This window comes from Haliaeetus albicilla, chromosome 17, assembly GCF_947461875.1.
Source record: "Haliaeetus albicilla chromosome 17, bHalAlb1.1, whole genome shotgun sequence".
In the NCBI taxonomy this organism is placed as follows: domain Eukaryota; kingdom Metazoa; phylum Chordata; class Aves; order Accipitriformes; family Accipitridae; genus Haliaeetus; species Haliaeetus albicilla.
The window spans coordinates 11,540,296-11,558,162 of record NC_091499.1 but is presented as its reverse complement, the minus strand read 5'-3'; the positions used below and the strand labels follow the sequence as shown (position 1 = coordinate 11,558,162).

The following is a 17,867-nucleotide window of genomic DNA, read 5'->3' as shown; positions in this document are numbered from 1 at the left end:
ACAGCAGGTATAAAAAACATTTGAAAGGTGAAAGAAAATCTGCAATGTAAGAGAAACACCTGTCTCATTCTGACTTTTTAAACCAAACAGCAAGTGCTACTTCTAAACACTTCTAGGTAAGTGATGCTTGAAGAATTGTTATTCTGGTGGGGTTGTGTCATCTCATCTGTATCACCTAGGAGACAACTTTCCTGTCATTAATCAAACTGCAATTGCCAACTAGTTTAAGAGAAAATGCTGGCAGTAGTTGCTCTTTTTAATAATTTTTATGAAGCTTTTGGGCATTTCTGCCTTCAGAGGGCAAGACAGTTTATCAAATACACAAAGAACCAATTTCCCCCCGTTATATACATTATATACAATTGAGTGTTCAGTTCCTTCATTCTGCTTTCCTTGTAAATGGGACTCTTCATTGTCCGATGTGAATGAAGAATACCTTCAATAAAACACCCATCCAGCTCCTCGGCTGTAATGTAGCCTCAGCATCAGCCACTGGCAACCTCACATGTAAAACAGAACTAACTTCTGCTTTTAGTGTATCCCACTGAAACAGTTTCATGACTAGCTTAAGGCTCATTTTTAAAAAATGTAGGTTTTTTTTTTAGAGTCCATTTTTTCTCTTGTCTATCTGTCCCATTTTTATGGACAATGTCACACAGTAGCAAGTCTCTCTTTTGAGCTCTTAGTCTCTGATGCCTGGATTTTTGTGGTGTCTTGTCGAGGTAATCCATAGAGGTAAATAGAAATACACACCAGGAAAGCACCCACGGAGAAGGTAAGAGCTGGAAGGAGACAAAATAGTTTAAATAAACACCGCTGTATAAGAAGAAATCTTCAGAAAAGTAAGCTATATAAATTCTGATATCTGAATGACAGTATGGAAGTTATTCAAAACTAAGCAGGACAACAAGTTGTTAATAATTCACAGAATCTAGACTTGTCCTCTGTCACCGAGAACTCTTGATTGTTTACAATTCCCACACCATTTCAGTTAGTCTCATATCAGCAAGAACACGGCGATGGTCAGAAAAGCAAGTGTGAAACATCTGCAGTTCCAGACGCCATCCAACAGGCATGTTACAATAAACTTAAAGACACAGTGGATGTGACAAAGTAAGTAGCCTGTGATAACACATTTGGTTTGTCTTTCCACTTCTAAGCAGGGTTAACAAACACTATTGATGAGGCTTTCACAGAAAGATCACTGTCCTGGTTTCAGCTGGGGTAGAGTTAATTGTCTTCCTAGTAGCTGGTACAGTGCTATGTTTTGGGTTAGGTATGAGAAGAATGTTGATAACACACTGATGTTTTCAGTTTTTGCCAAGTAATGTTTAGTCTAAAGTCAAGGATTTTTCAGCTTCTCATGCCCAGCCAGCAAGAAAGCTGGAGGGGCACAAGAAATTGGCACAGGACACAGCCAGGGCAGCTGACCCCAACTGGCCAACAGGGTATTCCACACCATGTGATGCCAAATCCAGTATATAAACTGGGGGGGAGTGGGGGCAGGGCGATCACCGCTCAGGGACTAACTGGGCTTCGATTGGTGGGTGGTGAGCAATTGCATTGTGTATCATTTGTGCATTCCAATCTTTTTCTCATTACTGCTGTCACTTTACTAGTGTTATCACTATCATTATTAGTTTCTTCTTTTTATATTCTATTAAACTGTTCCTATCTCAACCCAGAAGTTTTACTTCTTTTTTCCCTGATTTTCGTCCCCCTTCCACTGGGGGGGGGGGGGTGTGAGTGAGCAGCTGCATGGTGCTTAGTTGCTGGCTGGGGTTAAACCACGACAATCGCCGGTCCAGGTTTGATTTGTGTCAGCCATGAAGAATATGTTCTGCGCAAGTGAATTTTTAAAACTAGTTGTGTTTTTCACCACTTGCTTTAAGGTGCAATTTTTTCAGCCAAACACCAATGATTTTCCCCTTATGCAAGCTTTCCTTAAGTCTCATCTCACTAATGCCACATCAGAAAGCTAGTTTTTCCACCATTACACCATACCATCTTTGGATTATGGTAGGAAAGTAAAAAATACCCAAAACTGAACAGTGAATGACTACGCAGGAGCTACTGGGTACAGCATCAGACACAGACTTGATCAGGGAGAAAATCCATTGTAGTTGCAGGACAGCCCAAATCTGCCATTTCCTCTCAGAAATATTCACCATGTCAGTCATGACCCCAGCTGCTGTTTGACTCGCTCTCAGGTGGTGGTGTCCAGAGCGCACAGGGAAGATAAAAGTTAATGCAGTAGCAGGTATAACTTAACCAGGATGTGTAAAACCCTTGCAGAAATAGTTGAGGAATTAATTTGGCACTGGCTCTACTAAAACCAACAAGAAATGATAACTATCAACAGCAGTCTCAGGTAAATGGCTGTTTCACAAACTAAACTGCATCAGAAAGTGATTCATGAATAAAGCTGTATAAACTTGTAAGCTCTTTAAAATCAGAAAGAACCTTTCTGCCTGAGGTTGTAGGATGCCTCTGAAAGAGCAAACCGTGAATGCCTTTGAAAGCACAGGATCACCAGGCACCTTGCATAACGCAACAGGAATGATATGTTAGTGCATAGGAGTCCTGGAGAAGTTAAAACCAGAAATAATTCAAAGTGATCGCTTTGGTATGAACTGTGTGCAGCCTGCTGGCCAGGAAGGAAACATGCACATACCATCAAATCAAAGGCAAAAAGGCACTTACTTATCTGGAGGCCAAAGAGGATGTAGGATGCCACAGTAGAAAGAACAATGGCTGCCGCTGCAGAAAAGCCTTTCATAATGTTATCTGTGTACTTAACAACGACCGAAGTGTAGAGGCCACCGACGCTGGCAAGAACTGGAAAGCAGATGGCATATTTCTATTAGAAAAGGTGCAGTAGGTTACTCTTGAAATGATGCATTTTACTCCACCGGTGTATTCCCTGTTTGGGCTACGTCGTCCTAATTGGTGATTTAACATTCAGCAAAATAGGATGTCTACGTGGCATCTAGTAGATCAGATATGACTCACTTAAAGTGGATCTGCTCACTACTCAGTTATTTAGACTGCTGTTTCAGCACAATTTTAAACTGAACAAGTGAATAATTTCCAAGAAAATACTTTTAAATAAAATCCCTCAAAACACAGTAAAAAAACCAGTGTGTCAGACTGAATTTGTAGCTTCATGCCATCAGTTCTATCATAGTTAAAAAAGCAAAACAATGTAACAAGACCCTAAAACCACAAAATACTTACAGATGACAAACCAGACGTAGTATGTATAACCATAGAAAAACCCTTTCTCATGAACTTGGGCTCCGTCTGACATGTACACACCGAATAAAGTCACCACAATCCCAGACAAGTACATCTGAATGTTCCTCACCCACAAGGAAGTATCTGAACTCTTTACAACCTTCTCAAAATAAACTCCTGAAAAAAACAACACAAAACAAAAAAACCAACGGTTTCAGTGAGATGAAGTGTCATCTTTAATGATTCAGCATTCATAGTGTTTTAAAGACACACAAGACTACTAGAATCATCTTGTCCTACAGACTGTTAAGTTTCACAGAAGTTCCCAATGCCAAGGACCCAACAACACATCCTACAAAAGCGTGCCTTCCACAACAGGATCATTTTAATGGGTACATAACATCAAAAATAGATTCTATTTCTCTTTACAGTTGTTGTAACAATGAACCTCATCAACAACTGAAACTACTAATTTTGCTTGATTTGCCAGGCTTCTGTCCAGCAGAGTTTCTTCTGTACAATTCTACACCAGAAAAAAGCGTTTCACCTTGGCACCTGGCATTTTATCCCCAGGACAGTATTTATGTATTTCAATATGATGTAGAATTTTTTCTTTTTTTTTCCCTCCATTGGGATACTTGGCAGTAAAAAATTAAAAACAGGGGTGGGACTATATTACCTCAGTACTGAAAATTCCTCAGAAGCCTTGTGCCTGCGGAGTACTTGGCAGAGTGGTGATGTTCTGAAACCACCGCTTCAGTGGATTACAAGAGCAAATCAAAACCGATGCTTTCTGCTAATTGAAACTACAGATTCGTTTTGAGGAAATGGAATTCATTTTAACCTAAAGCTCTTGTTCACAGTGCCACGCTGATGAGTGTGACTTTTATGCTCTGCATTACTGAAATTCCCCAAATACTTTCTCATTATTCTACTCAGGAGGTGTAGGTCAGACTAAAAGGCCGACATTTGACAAGGCTATCACTACCTGCCTTTTTAACCACTGCTTCCACACCAGGACTCTGCTTATCTCTGGAATTTCCTCAGCATTTGAAAACACAGACAGCAGTTTGCAGGACTCCAATCTTCTCAGCCACTTGCACAAGCTTCTGTTGCGATCCCTACTGACTACAAGTTTACTGCTGATTAACGTCGCCCAAGATCCTTCATACAATATGAGAAAAGTATATGGAACTGACAAAGAAGGCACAGAGAAAAGACCTGTGGGTTAGAAGCCCTAGGCACACACTCCTCTGGAAATCTCCGAGTTAGCTTCAAGGAAGGTCTTGCTACTCTTTTAGTCATGAAAAATGCAATTTATAATTTCATACAGTACAGTGAATATTTATGGTGAATAAATTAGAGAACAGATTTATATTTCAGGGGTTCAAAGAATAAAAAAAACCAAAGAAATATGATACTATCTCATATGAATATACATTTTTGAGGTCTAAACAACAATATCAACAAAAAACCTAGTATTGTTAATGACTGCAGTGTTTAAAAGAACCCACAGTAATCTATCTTGAGATTTCTGCCCACTGAGAAGACCCATAGAGCACAACCGGATGTAATCAGTGTACCAGGAATTTGGCTTGAATATGAACCATATTTGTAAATTTTATAAACTAAGAAAACAGTAAGCAAACCAATGAAACCATGCTTTCAGATTTCTGAAAATGCATAAAAATTGCTCCACTAGGCAAGATGGAGGAAAGAACGGGTGCTGTTCAGGAGAAATCACTCTTCAGTACTGTTTCAAGTCACAAACGATCTGGCATTATATATTTTCCAATGCTTCTATAAGCTTTGTTGGGCCCCCGGATACTTGGAAATTATCACAGGATCAGCAGTTGGAAGAATAAAGTTCCTTTCCATCTCTGAGGGACAAAAACACATAACTTTTTTGACTTTGCTGGAATAATATAAAACACTTAACATGGTCAGTCCAGAAACTGAAGGTTTAATGCCAGAATAACTTCTTATGTGGACATGGGAAGGAAGAGGAGGAAAGGAGTTTGAATAGGATTTATGTTTTCAACATGTAAATCCCCAAGGGCACAAGGAGCTCCACTGATGAAATACTCTGTCCTCCCAGCTGCCTCCAAGCTACAGCTGTCAGTGAGGAAACGCCCAAGCTGCAATCATTTTGCAGAAGAAAGCTGTATGTGTCTAAATCCTCTAGAGCCGCCTGCATCAGCCCTTTCAATGGTCTGAATTTGCAGACCTTTAGAAGCACAGCTGTCTACCCGCGTTAGCTGAGAAAGCTAGAGAGCTTTAGGAGACTCCGCAGGCTTCACAGTGAATGCTGTGTTTTGTCTCATGGCTTGGGAGCATCTGTTGAGAGGAGTAAATTTATAACCTTCCAGGAAAAGTTGATTGAACAGTCTTACTTAGTATTTCTGCTTCAAAGTGCCCATTTCACTGAAAAGACACCAAACATGAACAATACCCTCCTCCTTTCTTCCCCTGCCAACCAGAATGTTTTCTACGAGTAACAAGCACGTATGCACAGCACAAGATGATTCTTGCAGGATTGTACGATACTAGAGGTGGGTGATAGTACCTTGTTTTCGTACAGAGGGAGGGGGAAGAATCCAGTTTACAGCCAGGGAAATATGCCCCTGTGAGCCAAATTTCAAATTAAGTAGTAATTTGATTTTCCTTATTTCTCCACACCAGCTCACTTGTCCTCAAGTTCTGGTCTTCTTCTGCAGAAGCCAGAGAAAAACTACTCTGAGGGGAAACACTGGTTGTAGAACAAAACCAAACCAAAAATCCTTCATGAGGTTTATCTAGGCTTCCTGCTACGCATCTTTCTCTCCGCCTTACTCATGCTCCCTCTGCATCTCAGTTTGATTTACCACCTACAGGACTACAGCAATGTGTATTTCGGGGCTGAGTTAGCACAAGAACTGAGCAAGGAGCTCAGTTGCCCTTATAAAAAAATGCAAGCATTCCGTGTGATCACCATAAAGGAGCTATTCACTGTAAAGCCAACTTTATAAAATTGATGTACATTAATTAATTGTTCGGAGTGAGTCATTACGGATGTTCCCCCACAGTATTATTCTAAGCATTTGAAAGACACTTCCACTTGCAAACCAGCATTCTAAGTTGCATCACATAAAACCAATAGTATGTGCTCCTAGTCATTTGCTTGACAACTGGAGTAATCATGTCATGAATCTGCCACGATTACTGCAAGTAGAAGGTAATTACAGGTAGAAGGGATAAAGTCCTTTTTTATCTTCTTATCAACAAAGACTGTTAACTAATGTAGAGTGTTCCGTTTTAAACAAAATGAGTTCTCCAGTCCTTTTGTTGTGACCTGCGTACAGGAATAATACTATACCTGCAAATCCTGAACACAATACAGCAACAGCAATCGCTCCAAACCCTAGCCATGGATTCTGCTCCACCTGCAACATCAACCATTATTTTAAAAAGGATGCAACACTTCAGTAATTTACAGTAATCAATCCCAGAGCTACTTCTTTAAGTACAGCAAAATTATTAGCATTTCATTACAGTATAAAATGTACTAGAGCTGTCTTTCAGATTAGCTCAGTGTAGCTGTGTGGTGTTTCATTTTCTGTGTGTGCTCTCACCAACCCTTGCAGTGCTCAGAGGCACCATCTACTTGGGGGTGGCCAGTCTTCCCAGCTGCATGACCTGCCTTTCCCACTAACACTGCTGACCAGCGGCTAAGACCTAAGAAACTGAAGACACTTGTTTCTTCCTGGAACGGGATTAGGTCAGTGCCTCTGAAGGGTGTGTTTAAATGACATACCCACACCCACAAGGCACTGGAGTTTCCCTCCTAATTCCCCCAAGTGCTTCCATTCCAAGTTCTCTGCTCCAACAATTACAATGATACCAGGGCCAACTGCTGGAAACAATGTATTACTCAGATACTCCTATGATGGTGCCTTAGACTGATTATGATAGAACTGTGGTAATTTATACTAATTGTAGCAATCAGTTGCCCTTCCAACAAGTGAGACTGGAGCAACACCACAAGCCTGCCTGAACTGGTACACAATAAATGCAAAAGTGAATGATCAAACTAGTGGTTATGTTGTAGATGAAGTGGCCGGAAATAGGAAAGGGATACTGCTGTGTAGAATGTAAGGGACCTTACCTTAATCCCAGCTGCTGTGAAGTGAAATACAAAGCATAAGGCAGTTTATTCTTCATTGTGAAGCAGCAAAATGTGAACTTTTACCTGTACTTTTGTAGCCTGAGCAGGCTTCCACTGAACAAGGGTAACACCACCGCACAGCATGAAGACAGAGAACCACTGCAACTTACTAAGGGTACGGTTTAGCATTAGGACTGTACATAAAGCTGTACAAGGGATCTTCAACTGGTATGTCACCTAAAGAAGATGGGAATATAGTGTAGAGGATGTGGTTTTATAAACTCCTCCCAAACAAGAAAATAAAATAGAGAATTCAACTACAGAATGACAAATAAAATTTTATATTCATTGATTTCCTACAGATCCTTGGTGTTTTGTACCATTACCAATTACAACGAAGTGAATTTGAAGTGACTCTAGCAGTGAGTGGGTTAGCTCAGAAAACCAGAGCACTGCAACAGAGTGTAAGCTCTGAATGTAACAAAGCGTCATTTGGCTTTTAAGACTGAGGCTAAAGAGGGTACTGTATGCTACACACAGATACCTAGCACGCATGCCTCATGAAACCATAAAGAGAAATGTATTTAGAGATCAGTTACTGACAAAAACGTGTATTACCTGGTACACCGCCGCATCCAAGTTGCTAAGAGCCACAAATGCCATATTGTTTTGGAGAGCATACACCAAAGATGGTACACTTAATTTTAGCAATTCTGTAGGACTTCCGAATACATTTTCTTTTAAAGATGTTATTAACCTTGTCAGACTTCCAGTTTCTCTGCAAAATAAAATAGTAATATAACTGAGGGCTCTCCTAAACTGATATTTGAAACAGAAATCAAATCAATGAATCCTTTGGGAAGGCTGAAAATTTGTTCTCAACAATCAGTTGTACCTTCTGCTCATTAAAGAAAAATTAACTGGGAAAAAACAGTGAGGTTATCAAGTAGAAACCCCTGAAGGTGAAGAAGACATTCTGGAACCAGGAAGTTAGATGCATTAATGTGTAATAAAGTAAACAACAACAGCAACCAGGAACACTGCAAACAGTGGAAATAAGGCACCAACTATGCAGGCAGTGGGACAGAAGGTTGTTGTTCCCTCCCCCTTTTTTTAGGGGGGGGTATTAATATTTGTGTGTGATGTCAAATGCCTGTGATTTTCCAGATCCCCTTTAACGTGGGCCTCACAGTACAGCCAAAAAAGATGGTATCCTTGCACACTGCTGAGCTGGAAACACCTCTCATTCCTCAGCCAGCCCTGGGTTCCTCTTGTCACCTGTGCTGCAGGAGATGCTGGACTGGCACCAGCACACACATGAAGAGGTCTGCTGGGGCTTGTGGCAGCTCCCTGTCACCTTGCATCTTCACACGTCTCCTTCACATAATTACAGTGTGTGCAAGAGCAGGCAATGGGGAAGAACCTGTTGCTTCTTGCTGCTGTCCCCTTTTGTGGCTTGCTCCTCAGCTTATTAAAGCTGACCTCTGCATTGCTAGTTCTCCCTTATCATTTGTACATCAATGTGACATTTCTTGCTTACTTGTCGCTGCTACTCAAGTCCTCCACTTCCCTTCCCAGCTTTCCCCAATTCCCATGTTCCCCTTTCCATTCTTTGGCTTGGCCACTGACAAATACCAACATCCAAAATCACTTCTGTCCCCTCCCACAGGCCTCTCAACTTGCAACCTGTTATCGGTCTTGAATTTAACACTCCTTTTGCTTCCATTACACACGCATATGAACAAATGGCTCACATCCTCCTCAGCGCTCCAGGAGCCCAATTTCCCACGTTTCACCCACATCCCAATTTCTTTCTTTTTCACAAATGTACATCATCTACCTGCCCCAAACTCTTATTAGCCATCACCAAAATTAGCAAACTCTCTATGCCCCAGGCTCCTTCATTAACCACCTTATTCCTGCATATTTTCCATTCCTGATCAACCCCTGACTCTGCGCTCCAGGTTCTTAAACTTTTCCTCTCCAAAGATTTATAGACTCTCTCTTCTCATGATCATTCCACCCAAGTTTCTCTCCTCCCTTGCCTTCCTCCCTGCCTGGCACCAAGCATATACCTCCTTTTCTCCTTTCGTTTCTTGTAGTGAGAGCAGTCTTTATACAGGCAGCTACAAGGATTCTTTCTGTCATTTTCCCATAACAGAGAGCACACACAAAAAACCAGAGTCAGGGGCAGTGCAGTTAGCAAACAGAGGTGAGTATGGTTTCCCACACTCTTGCTGTACAATTGAGGTCACATGGAAGCTCTGTCCTCACATAAGGGGATGCTTCGCTTGGGACAGACTTGGTGACACCGAGCATGTCACATAGGTGTCTTCTGCAAGACATGTCAGGCCACAAGGCACAATCGCCGACATGAAAATCTATAGACAAATAGTACTTAAAGCTAAGTTTGCAATACAAGGAAGGGGAAGAGTTCATGCTACAGCTCACCATGGTTAATTGCACTAGATAGAGAACTGCATAAAATATTATGAGTCATGGACATTATAGGCAAAATCATTGGTTTACTTATTCCTCAATGTATTTATTACATTGCCCAGCACTGGGAGATAAGCAGTACAAGAAAACTAAGAGTTCCTGGTAACACCCAAGTGCTTCTATCTCAAATGTCTAACTGCAAATAAAATATAATTAGTGCAGATACAGTTCTCTTACTCTGTGAGAATGAGAAGTCAAAAAAACCCCAAACTACACAGTAATGGTGGTTTCTAGTCAATACTAAGGTGGGCTGTCAAACAAGAAAATAATATTTAAACTATACCTGCTTCTGTTCCAGACCATGCTCGGTGAATTAGCTGGTCACAAATTTAAAGTCAAATCTCAGCAGTAATAGTAGTTTCTGAACCTCTAACTGTAAGTTGAATTCAGTACAAAGATCACATGGAGACAGATTTAAATCTACAAAAAAAGGAATTTAAAACAAGCCTCTGTGTACAGCTGCTAATGCAAAATAAGGTCCCCAAAGATGTACGTTGCAAAATCAAATAAGAAAATAAAGAATGGTATAGCTTGAATTCAGTGTTCTTCACGTTGATCTAGATTTGACTTAAAAAACATACTCTGTTTTTTTCATAGATCTGAATAGGTGAGAGATACTAACAACAATCAGTTCTGCAACAGAAACCTGCATTTGCTAGAAAAGCTGAAGTTAAAACTAGAGTTTGCAAAGCAGCTCTACTCTTCTTCATCCATTGCTAAGTAATTAAGTACCATCTAAGAATGTAGACAATGTAATTACCAGATGGTGAATTGGACTTTAAATAAATATGAGAATTTGAGAGTATAATTGAGTAAACAATTAACAGAGCTTAAACGGTCATAAACTTCTCTTTTGAAAGACAATTTTTTGGCATTCATCCATTCAATGTGCCTTCCAGGAGAAGCCTTAAAAGTAAACACAGCGAAGGCATAGTGTAAGAATGTGTAAGAAAACAAATTCTGCAGCCAGAACAATGCGAGAGTCACACTCCAGTATCCTGTATGTTGCAGTGATCAATGCTGGCTGTTTCAAAAAGAAAAAGGTACCCACCCAAATGTATCCCACTGTACAGAAAAAACAGATGGTATTCTACCTTCTAACTGGTTATTAAACTACAAAGGCACCTTGCCTTAGGTGAGACAAATTGGTTAAGACTTTAAAACTGGAGGAAGCTGTAAAGGAGACACTGCAGGAAACTGTGCTGGAATTTATGCTGTTCAGTATATTCGTAAGTGATCTAAAATGGGAGATTGCTAAGAAATTGGCAAATTTCGCTGATTATACTCAATTATATGCAATATCCAAAAGGAAACTTTCAATAGTTGCCAAAGGGTCTCTCACTACACCGAGTAGAATTCACCACATCTTTTGCCATCTGGGAAACAGCTCAGTTACCTAGACAGCAAAGGAAGGCATCCAGACCCACCAGCAAGAGAGACACCCTACCAAGAAGTGGTGAGCACGGCCTGATGAATAGTGTCTGCCGGTGCCCATCTCTCTCTCAACCATGGAGAAAAAAAAAAACACTAGCTGACCAGATCAGAATAGCTATTTTAACCTTCAAACAGCTCAGTGAATCAGATTCATCCCATTTTAATTGGCAAATAAAGCTCAGTGGTCAATAAATGAGAAAGAATCATAGGAAATGACAACCCCAAAATATAGCAACCATCTCTAAACCAGTTACGGGCATTTGGGAAAAAGATGCGAGTAGCTCTCTGACAGCACCAGCTCGAGGCTCAGCTGTGTTCAGTGAAATGAGCAGAACATTACAAATCCTTAGGAGAGGAACCGAGACCAAGGCAGAAAGCATCTTCACCCCTCTGCCTAATGCCATGGCATGTTCACATCCTGAATGCTGCATGCAGCTCTGGATCCTGTTTCAAAAGGAATGTAACAATACTGGAAATGCTGTGGAGATGGGTACTAGGATGATCATGGAAAAATTAGACTAGGACTCCCAGCTTAGAAAATAAATGAGTGATGAAAACACAATACAGGTCTGTAGACATATGAAAATAAAAATGAAGGGAGAAAGATTATTCATGATGTCTGCCAACACAAGAAGACAGAATCCAGTGAAACTGCTAGCTAAAGCGTTTATGGAAAAGTACTTTCATGTATACTGTGTAATTATATTGCAGAAGTCATTTCACAGATACAGTAGTGGCTAACAGTTCAAAAAGAAACTGGACAATCTCACAGAGGACAGGATCATTAGGCGCTACAGCCACAGTGTGCACACAGCATCCAGGCCGGGAAATCCATAAGCTTCTGCCACCAGCTAAGGAAAGCTCAGGCCGTGCTTGCCCTATGGCCTATACTTCTGTTCTAAGCATCCTCTGCTGACTACTGTCAAAGGAAGGATGATGGGCTACATGGATTTTTGGCTGTGTAGGGCTGTTCTAAAAACATAATAGACTTCTGAGTTAAAAGTAATTGCCTTTTTAATTATATCAAGCAAAAAGACCATTCATATGTTTAACGAACACAATATTACTGACCCTGAACAAAAGGCAGACTGTTTAGCCTGCTGAACTAGGCCCCTCTGGTATACTATAAACAGCCTGGGTTCCAGGTGCACAAGAACAGATTGAGAAATTATACACACAGGTGAGGCTACCAAATGCCACCCACAGGTCCCTCACTATTGAGAAACGTGGGCTGCTGCAGTCTCCAGAAAGCAGGCTGGATCAGAATCCACACTGGCCACAACACTGTGAGAACCACAGCACAACCACTCGTCAGCAGAGACACTTCTGCCAACATTTTGTGCTGGCAGAGTGAGAAGCCCAGGCTGCATAAAAAGAAAAACAGAAGTTTGCCACTGGTCACACTTGCCTTTTCTAACGCATTACATTTAATGAAAGGTTAAACAAAAGGTTAAACTTGCCACAGCTGCCTTACCAAATTCAAATATTGTCTCATTTCTAAAGCAAGTAAAATGCCATTTTGATGTTATGTAGAAAGATCTGATAAAAATCTGAAGTACACCATGTGACTTCATGATCCTCTAGCACAAAACAGCCAGCCTTCTGATGTACCAAAAGCTACAAAGGGATAGGCAAAGACCCTAAAAGAACAAATTCTATCACAACAGCAAGAACTGGGCTTTGGAAAAGTCCACAATATAAAGATTCTTCCAAGGATGTAGCACAGGGAAGCTGAGAGGAAAGACAGCAGACTGATGGCCTCCCTACGCCAGATGCTCACCTGTGGACTAAAGTTCTTGTTCTTAGTGGCAGTCTGAGATTACAGAAACTCCAGTATTTTCTGACCACAGTCTTTCAGCATTGGTTCCCCAAGGTTAAGAGAGACAGCAAAATGTCTGTCTGCAACATTGCTTGGGAAAATTTATGGGTAGGAACATTACAATTAAATATAACTCAGCAGACGACGGCTCATAGTCCAGGTTTCATCTGCACCAATATTTTAAAGATCCAAAACATCACAGATAATCCATGCTGACATCTGAACCTAATCCAAAGCATACAAAAATAGAAAATATGTAGAAAGGACACACCTGAATATTGTGCTGTTTACAAAGCAGTTTCAGTTGAGAAGGACTCACAAGCTCTAACCCGCTCTAAAATGACTCTTCCACAGCATGACTATCCAGCCATGTTCTCAAATGTATCCGTACTTCGGTATCTGAGAATCTGAGGTTAGAAGCAAGGATTTGTTTTCAAATACTGATTAGCATTCCCATACTTACTTTGCCAAGATGCCCACACTCAAGAACAACTTGATAACTTCAGTGATGCACACAGCTGTTGTTGAAAAGTAGAGTTCTGTATCCACTGTCCTTGTGTACCGCAATGCGACCGTGTACGTTGCAGCAACCAGGGTCATCACTGTGAGGCAGTACAACTTGAACAGTAAGCTGACATTTTCTGAAAGGAAATAAAGATGATGACTCAGCATACCCTTCATTTTAATTTAAGAACTGCAACAGGGTGTTCTACAGCTGGAGGACTGTATCAAATACTACTGTGGCACCATACAATAACTACAGTGTTGTGAAACACTTGCTATAAAAAGTTTAAGTCAAATTTTAAAGTCTCTTCTCAAAGAAGCTTGTATAGGACTTTCAGGTGTTTGAAAGTAAGGTGTCCTCTTGCCCTCATAATCATCCTTCATTCTAGAAAAACTAATCAGAGACTAACATTTATCTGATAGTAATCAAAAAGTCTTTCTGTGCTTTCCTGCTCTTTAGCTGACAGTAAGTGCTTGCTCTTAAAGGGCAGCTGATCCTCTGCACGTAGTATACTGAAGTCTGACACAAAGAATGTTGGCAGACTAGTAAAAGCAAGGAGAGAGGAAAAGTTGAGTATCAGCAAAAGGAATCAATCTAGCAAATCTTAATAAATAAGGCAGCATTTCCTTCAGCCTTATTTTCCACCTAAGTTAGTAGAAGAGTTTTGCTTAGAACAGTGATAGGACTTCACACAAAGGGCTTCCTTGAAAAATTATTGACTGTAGAAAACACTAAGGTTATGGCTTTCCAAGTAAATTAAACCAAACAAGGACTATGTATCATCTGTGTTATCCCTTGGATCTTCCCCACTGCTATACTCCAACAGTAGCAATTCTTCTAACAGTTTTGCCCTGGACCAACTACTAACCTGCATAATCTGGGAGTCAGCCTGTCCCAGGTCTACTGGCAAAAGGCAGTTTTTCATACAGCCGCCCTCCTCTGAGGCCTGAGAGTTTCATCGGGTGGATGAGGCCAGGCCATGCCAGTTCATTCCCATGTCAGAGAATGGCTAAGTCTGCATCCGTACCAATAAAGAGAACAGTGCACAACTCCAAACAGGACTTCTCTGCATGAAGGCACAAGCTACAACATGAGACATGAGCAAATGTGTGGTGTCTACAAAACCATTTTTCAAACCGGCAAATTATTCTTTGTTATGTATGGCATCTGACAGGTGGATGTTGGTCGTTCAGCAGCATCTTTCAGGCAATTATCTGTCGTGTTCTGAATATCCTAACGAAATGTACTTTAATTAATATAAGTTTATGTTCCTCCGCTGATTAGGGAATGAGCTAACAGATAAGCTCCAGGCAGATTTGTAATAACTTTGTTGATTTAAGATGGGAATGAATTGCTGAATCCAGCGCAACCGATGTTTTGGTTCATTTTTCTTTCAAGCCAGTGATGTCTTCTGTTGCATAACATTTCTGCAAGGTACAGTTAATACCTCCTGCTGCTGCAATCATTTAAATTAGCTAGTTCCTTATAGATAAAAATCTTACCTACGTCAGTAACCACTTTTAAAAGGTAGAGCCAATTAGTTTTTGGACTAACAATGTTTAGAAGAGACTTACAAGCTGTAATCCATTTTCAAATTAGGTTTGGATTGCAGGGAGGGGCAGTGGGAATCCAAGGGCATAACAACCAGAAAATAAAATTAACCCAGTCCAGTTTTACAAAAATGTATTTTCTAATGATACTTTAGTGCTGACAGAAATTATATTAACCATGTGTTTTTACATATCAAATTTAAGTCTACGTACTACCAAACTAAAACTCAATTTAATCCTTGCCTATATTAACTACTCTTTAAAAAATAAGCAAGCGCCCCAATTCGGCAACAGTTTGCAAACTTGGGTAAACCAAATGCAGCACGACATAATGAATCTAGTAACCATAGTAGGCAGTTCTAGCGTTATGTAAAAAGCTACTTGTAGTTAGTTTTCAGCCTGAACATTTCTCCAGCCTGGCTCACATGCCTGCATCAGTACTAGTGCAGCACTGGGGGCAGAAGGAAAGCATGGCTGGGGCACCCATATGCTTCTGCTGCTAAGTCTGAACTTCTACCAGCTTCAGGAAAAAAAAAAAAAAAGAAGAGCTGAAGGAAGCTGTTGTTTCTTTCCCAGAGCTTCTCTCCCTGGTTTCAGTAAACCCCACTCGCAAGAAACGATTTCCAGCAAAAGGGACCAGACAGGCCAAAAGCCTCAGGATAGAAACGCGGGCCTCCCACGCATCTCCTGTAACCACTCCGCCGGGGCTCTTTTAAACGGCAGCCCCGAGGCCAAGCCTGGCACACGAAGCACAACCCGCAGCTCGGCAAGGGCTGCCGGGGCGGCGGGCACCTCACACCCAGCCTCGCACATGCTGCGGGGAACCCTCCTGCTCCCGGCCCTCCTCCTCCCGGGGTTCCCCCCCTCCCCGTCCCCACCAAGCCTGCGGCCGAGAGCTGGCGGAGCCCTCTGCGAGGCCCTCCACGGGGGAAGCCGGCCGGGGGGCAAGCGTCGCCTTCCTCAAGGGTTTGAGCCCACCTGGCTGGCCCGAGGGCTCCGGCCTCGGGACGGCCGGGGCTCTGGCGCGGTTGCGCACGCTCCGACGGAGCCCCCGGCTCCGGTAGTGTTTTCGGGGACGCCTGCGGCGCCCGCAGGGTGGGTGCCGAGGAGCACGGGGGGTGCCCGCCTGCACCGGCGACCGGGGCCTCACGGCCTCGGGCGAAGCGCCCGAAGCGCCGCGCCACTTCCCGGCGCTCCCAGAGCGGAAACCGGCGACGGGAGCCGCGGCTGAGGGTGGTCCCGAAGTGCGGAGGCACCACCAGCGGCCCCGCCGGCCCCGGGCCGGGCCGGGCCCCTCACGGGCGGCGGGAGGGAGGGCGGGAAGGCGGGTCGGGAGAGCCCCTCCCCGGCGCGGCCGCGCGCGCCCCCTCACACCCCCTTTCCCCCCGCCCCCGCGGTGGTGGCGCCCGGCGCCGCAGCCCCCGGCGGGGAGGACGGTTCCACTCCCTCTGGGGCGGGGGAGGCAGGGGGGTCGCGCTTCGCCGTGCGCGGGGCGGGATCGCCCCCTTCCTCCCCCCCCTTCTCCGGCCATGCCTCCCTCCGAGAGCCCACGGTCCCCTCCGGCCAACCCGCGCCGCCTCACCCCCCGCCGCGCCACCGCCCTCACCTTTCGGAGGCGACATCGTGCCCGCAGAAGGCGCCGAGAGCGCCGGGTCGGAGCCGTCGGCCGCGCCCCGCCGCTCCTCCCATCGCACCATAGAGCGTGGCGCGGCTGCCTAGAGCGCCCCGCCTCCCTCGTTTCACCATCGAGTCGGAGGCCCGTCTCCGGCGGCGGGGCGGGGGCAGGGCCCCGTGAGGCGCGGCGGGCCGGGCCGGCCGTCATCCGGGCGGCCCCGCCGCCGGCGAACCCCCGGGTGGTTTTAAACGACGGCGCCGATGCGTGCAAGTGACCGAGCACAGCCCCAGGGCCTGCGGGCCGCCGCCGCCCGCCTCTTGAGGAGCGGCCGCCCCGGGTGTTTGCGCCCCGCGGCCCGGGCAGTAACGGCCCGGGGGTCCCAGGAGGTGGTTCCGCCGCGCCCAGGCGGGGAGGGGGGTGGCAGCCGTGCCTTCTCCAGCGGAAAGGAGAGAGGACGGAGGGCGAAAGGCGTCTTCGCTCACCGGTTTTCTTCTAAATGAGTGTATTTGTGGATTCTTGAAAGAGCAGTTTGTTGGTTCGGTGCAAGAACTCTTAAGAGGTTCAAAGCAAACGACGATTAAAAATGCGCGGAGGTCACATCAACGAAAAGTATCACATCAAGCAGCAACAGGGTGTTTTTCTCCGAAAAAAACCCCAAAGCTGCAGCTGGTAATAGCAGTCATTTTTCTATTAATAAATCTGAAAATTGGTGCCGGCTTATCATTATTTAAAAACGTGGGGGAGCAGCACATCTGGCTGCTGCCGATTATTTTCACAAGAGAAAACCACCTAGTGGAAAGCCATTTAGCTAAGTTCTTTGTGTGCTCCCCTCCTGCTCCTTTTTTTTTTAAATAATGCCTTGTGGATTTGTCCCAGCTTTATAACTTTAAAAAGTGAAGTCAAATACCTTGGACATGGTCAAACAGAAAGAGAATGCTATCCTGCACAATGCCACAGAAAAATCACCCAGCAGCTTGAATATTCAAGCTTCATTGTCACAAGCTTGTGTAACCATGACCTGGGAAACCATGCCACACCTGGCCAAGAAATAGATTTAGAAACCT

General features: G+C 43.6%; 1 protein-coding gene across 3 annotated transcripts; it reads right to left on the bottom strand.

Annotated features, from left to right (window-relative positions):
* Positions 1–223: 223 nt before the first annotated feature.
* SLC35A1 (solute carrier family 35 member A1) lies at positions 224–16,938 on the bottom strand. 3 transcript variants are annotated; one of them, XM_069804825.1, is made up of 8 exons: positions 16,795–16,938; positions 13,597–13,774; positions 8,000–8,159; positions 7,466–7,618; positions 6,593–6,659; positions 3,238–3,414; positions 2,704–2,838; positions 224–782 (listed from the first exon to the last, which is right to left on the bottom strand). In XM_069804825.1, exons 1-8 carry the CDS (start codon positions 16,883–16,885, stop codon positions 652–654), a joined length of 1,092 nt encoding a protein of 363 aa, XP_069660926.1. In that variant the 5' UTR covers positions 16,886–16,938; the 3' UTR covers positions 224–651. The 3 variants fall into 3 exon arrangements, with proteins under 3 accessions (XP_069660926.1, XP_069660928.1, XP_009924212.1); XM_069804827.1 differs by lacking the exon at positions 16,795–16,938 and adding an exon at positions 16,167–16,282; XM_009925910.2 differs by lacking the exon at positions 16,795–16,938 and adding an exon at positions 14,507–15,118.
* Positions 16,939–17,867: the final 929 nt, after the last annotated feature.

Excerpts from the sequence above, each read along its gene's own strand:
- SLC35A1 (XM_069804825.1), bottom strand. The coding sequence starts at position 16,885 with ATGGTGCGATGGGAGGAGCGGCGGGGCGCGGCCGACGGCTCCGACCCG. Across the intron at positions 6,660-7,465 it reads CTCAGGCTACAAAAGTACAG|GTGGAGCAGAATCCATGGCT; the intron begins GTAAAAGTTCAC and ends TTGATGTTGCAG. Across the intron at positions 3,415-6,592 it reads ATTGTGTTCAGGATTTGCAG|GAGTTTATTTTGAGAAGGTT; the intron begins GTATAGTATTAT and ends TGTTTTTTTCAG.